Source organism: Nannobrachium achirus (assembly GCF_963921795.1).
Source record: "Nannobrachium achirus genome assembly, chromosome: 23".
NCBI classification, from domain to species: domain Eukaryota; kingdom Metazoa; phylum Chordata; class Actinopteri; order Myctophiformes; family Myctophidae; genus Nannobrachium; species Nannobrachium achirus.
Genome location: NC_137830.1, coordinates 29,670,639 through 29,675,084, shown reverse-complemented (window position 1 = coordinate 29,675,084; position 4,446 = coordinate 29,670,639). Strand labels below are relative to the sequence as shown.

The 4,446-nt window shown below is 43.2% G+C and overlaps 1 protein-coding gene across 1 annotated transcript in view; it reads left to right on the top strand.

The window, feature by feature from the left end:
* Positions 1 to 383: 383 nt before the first annotated feature.
* Positions 384 to 4,446, top strand: part of cpm (carboxypeptidase M) — a gene marked incomplete at its 3' end in the record, with an annotated part of 21,872 nt that continues 17,809 nt past the window's right edge. The window contains exons 1-3 of the mRNA XM_080754311.1: positions 384 to 500; positions 2,211 to 2,308; positions 3,356 to 3,528. Coding sequence (XP_080610437.1) covers positions 416 to 500; positions 2,211 to 2,308; positions 3,356 to 3,528 — 356 coding nt within the window. The 5' untranslated portion in view covers positions 384 to 415. The remainder of the gene's footprint in view (positions 501 to 2,210; positions 2,309 to 3,355; positions 3,529 to 4,446) is intronic.

Genomic DNA, 4,446 nt, shown 5'->3' with positions numbered 1-4,446 from the left:
GCGAGTTGCAGTTAAAAACGGTTCTGTATTTGTGTTTTTTCTTCTTTCTTTTTTTTTACATTTTTCCTATAGTTTGTATTGGTTCTCTCTGTGTGTGATTTGTTCTTGTCCGGGGTCCCCCAGGGCTCTATACCGGGTCCACTCCTTGGCTTTTCTCCCTCTATGCCACATATTCTCACCAAATGCTCGCCCTTCACCAGTGAAGCCCTCCTTACGCGAATCATCACCTTTTTCATGTAAATAAAATTACAGTTCATAATACGGATGACAGACATACAGACAGAATAAATAAGATTAACAATCCGTTTTTCATGTTTTCCAGGGGCCAGTCATCATGACATTTCCTTCAGTCGTCCTTCCCGTGCTGCTGGTCATCTCTGGAGGTTGCGGGTTAGAGTTCCATTACCACGACAGCATGCAGACAGAGCGCTACCTGCTGGACATCAACAGCACCTTCCCTGATATCACACACCTGTACAGCATAGGACAGTCAGTACAAGGTACGCACACACACACACACACACACACACACACACACACACACATACACACGTGCACATGCGCGCGCGTGTATATTCACCAGTTGAACCCTAGCGAGGCGTTGTGAGCTTGTAGATCGGCTATTTTCAGAGGTTTGGTGTAGAGGGGGAAAAAGAGCAGACTAAGTACAGAGTGAAAGGTCATGGTTATTAAGTATAGACGGTTCAAGTGGTTAAATATCTGAAAACACAAATTGGCATGAATCCAAAATACACTGATGATTGGAATCTCATTTCATCTCTCTCTCAACTAAGGACACACACACGCACACACCCATATACAAGAAAGAAAGTACTTAATCACACTGCAGTGTCACACAAAAGCATCACAGCAAGTAGCAGATCGAAGCTCGAAACACGGCCCTTATCGGTCTGCTACTTTTGCTGTTTTTTTTATTTGAAAGAAAGAAAGAATCTGTCATTATGTTGTAGGCTACAGACATTTGAATGATAAATCTTGCAAAAAAAAGAGTGAAATTTGAAAAACTGACTTGTACAGGTATTAAACAACAAATAGTGGAAAGTACTATAAAATGTGAATGTAATTGGATGATTTAGCTCAATAATATCTTTTTACAAACATTGAAAACCAATTAAATTATTCTTATGAAATTAAACATATGGAATTTGAAAAGGTTTACTTCCATGTTTTTCTGTTTAATATACAGCATGTTTTAGACAGAAAAAGAGACAGCATGTGTGTCTGACAGAATGACAGCAGGAGGAGTTAAGAAGCTGTAATAATCTGTAATCCAGGACAGTTTAATCTACCTAATCCGTCTACTACTAGTCTCACACAGTAACACGCGGGACTCTGTCACCGTTACAATGCGCTAGACCCCTGGAAGATGTATTGCTGAGGTGGAGCGTCACACCTACCATCAGCTCACTTGCAGCACAACTTGACACTCATATGCTGAGCTGTCGGTGCCCGGAATGGAACCCATGACCTTGTGGTCCAATAGCAAGAGCTCTACCAACTGAGCTACCCAGACTTTAACACACAACCTAATCAAAGTCAAGCTGGGATAACAGCTGGCTTCTATGCAAAGCCATGTATGTCCAAAATATATATAAGTATTTGAAAGTAGAGAAAATAGTCGATCTACAAGCTCAGGACCTTTCAATACTTTAGCGTGACAATCTGTGGTATGATGAAGTAATAGGGCATTCATTTGTGAAGAAAGGTATGGAGTTTGTGCCTGACAGCAACGATATGCAACATGTATTTTCCTCCACCCATAAACCACTTATAACTAAATAATAAATAGCAGATCTACAAGCGCTCACAACGCCTCGCGCTGCGAGGCATTGTGAGCATGTAGATCAGCTATTTTTGGCTAAGAGGTTTGGTGTAGAGGGGAAAAAGAGCAGACTAACTACAGAGTGAAAGGTGAAGTTTATTCATTATTGACGGTTCAAGTGGTTAAATATCTGAAAACACAAATTGACATGAATCCAAAATACACTGACGATTGTGCTGTCAAACAATGAAACTATATGGAATCTATGATAAGGTTGTGGGGGTCCCTGCTTCATCTCTCTCTCAACTAAGGGGTCCTTGGCCTGAAAACGTTGAAGACCCCTGGTTTAAAGTTCACCGTGCATCATGCATGCGCGCGTGCGTGCCTCTCTCTACTGATTCTCATTGTCTTCGTCTTGTGTCTCTAGGTAGAGAGTTGTGGGTCATGGCTGTGGGTTCCAATCCCAGACAACACACAGAGGGAATCCCTGAGTTCAAATACGTCGCTAACATGCATGGAAATGAGGTGTGAAAACAAACGCACACACACACACAGCAGTAGTAATAGTAGATATACGTATAAACCAGCAGGTAGGCTACAGTATGTCAGTGGTTCTCAAACTTCTTTGTCTCAGGTCACCCCTGTAAATAACCTTTTCATCCAAGGCACCCTTGACTTTATACCACCTTACGTCTATGTCAGGTTAGGAGTCTTGCTCAAGGACTCTTCGACACTAACTCTGGGGGAGCGCGGGATCGAACTGGGAACCCTACAGGAACCCTCCATGTTCTAAGACGGCAACTCCACCCCTAAGCCACTGCCACCCAAAATAAACAAAGTAACTCGAAACTAAAGTTTTAAAGTAATTGTAATGGAGTAAAAGTACGATATTAGCTTCTGAGATGTAGTGGAGTAGAAGTAAAATGACAGAAAATTGGAAATCCTCCTGTAAAGTAAAAAAATAAAACAACGTAAAACTGCACTTAAGTAGAATTAGTAATTGTACTTAGTTTACTTTACACCACTGCCACAATGCGGCTGATTTGAAACATTTAAAGTGGAGTAACTGTATTGGCCGACAGGCTGTGTGCACTAAAGATCTACCGCTGATTGGGAGAGCGGTTTGCCAGATCTCGGATATACAGTACAGTGCTATACAGTACAGTGCTGAGCTGTGAGCAGAGAAGGGCTCAATGAATAACAAAACCCTCCTGAGAGAAACGTAGAAGGGTGGGAACTCTGGAGGCGTGTGTGTGTGTGTGTGTGTGTGTGTGTGTGTGTGTGTGTGTGTGTGTGTGTGTGTGTGTGTGTGTGTGTGTGTGTGTGTGTGTGTGTGTGTGTGTGTGTGTGTGGAGAGGGCGAGAATGAAAGGAAAGCCAGAGGCAGTACTAGTTTTAGCATGTTGCTGTTTCCATTCTCGTGCATATATGTTGACTGTGTGTGTGTGTGTGTGTGTGTGTGTGTGTGTGTGTGTGTGTGTGTGTGTGTGTGTGTGTGTGTGTGTGTGTGTGTGTGTGTGTGTGTGTGTGTGTGTGTGCGTGCGTGCGTGCGTGCGTGCGTGTGTGTGTGTAGGTTGTCGGCAGGGTGTTGCTCCTGCAGCTGATCGACCACCTGGTCCGGGGTCACCGCGACAACGACCCCGGATTGTTACGGTTACTGAACAGCACCAGGATCCACATCATGCCCTCCATGAACCCAGATGGCTTCGAGTCCTCAGACACACACTGCGTGTACAGCCAGGGCAGGTACACACACACACACACACACACACACACACACACGTATGCAGTATGCACGTATGTATGCACGCACGCGCACACGCAAACATCCAATCAATGGAATCCATCTAAATCAGTAGAACTACACGAACTGTAGGCTATAGGCCAACTTAAAGGAGTAGTTCACCCCCAAAATGTTTTTTTTTCTATTGATTACTCATGCCATGGAGACTTGAGATCAACAATATCTTTAGGGTTTTTGTCTCATTCCTAAGACAAAAATTCCATTCAAATAAATGTAAAAAGAATTACCCTGACATTTTCCCCATCCAGTGCCATTTATTTGGGTCCCCATCCAGGGCCATGCATTCGGGTCCCCATCCGAAATCAATGGGGGTAAATTTACTATAATCACATTTTTGTCTTAGGAATGCGACCAATTAAAAATAATATTATTGAACTCAAGTCTCCGTGGCATGAGTAATCAATAGAAGAAAAGTCATTAGCGACTCCCACAGCCATAACACCAGAGGGAGCGCACCCAACGATCTGGTAACAAAAACCCATCTATACTATAATTTTGCGAATGTCTGAGTGAGTGAGTGAGTGAGTGAGTGAGTGAGTGAGTGAGTGTCTGTCTGTCTGTCTGTCTGTCTGTCTGTCTGTCTGTCTGTCTGTCTGTCTGTCTGTCTGTCTGTCTGTCTGTCTGTCTGTCTGTCTGTCTGTCTGTCTGTCTGTCTGTCTGTCTGAAACAGCGTGTCTCCTCAGTGGCTGAAGCAATTGATCTGAAATCGCATCACCATTAGCATATGAACACACCTGACATAACTGTGAAGCCTGTTTGTCACTTTCACAAATCATATGCTGTATATTAGCATTTTTATGGTGTATCTATTATCTATTCTGCATCTAGCATGAGGCACATCTATTCTGCATCTAGCATGA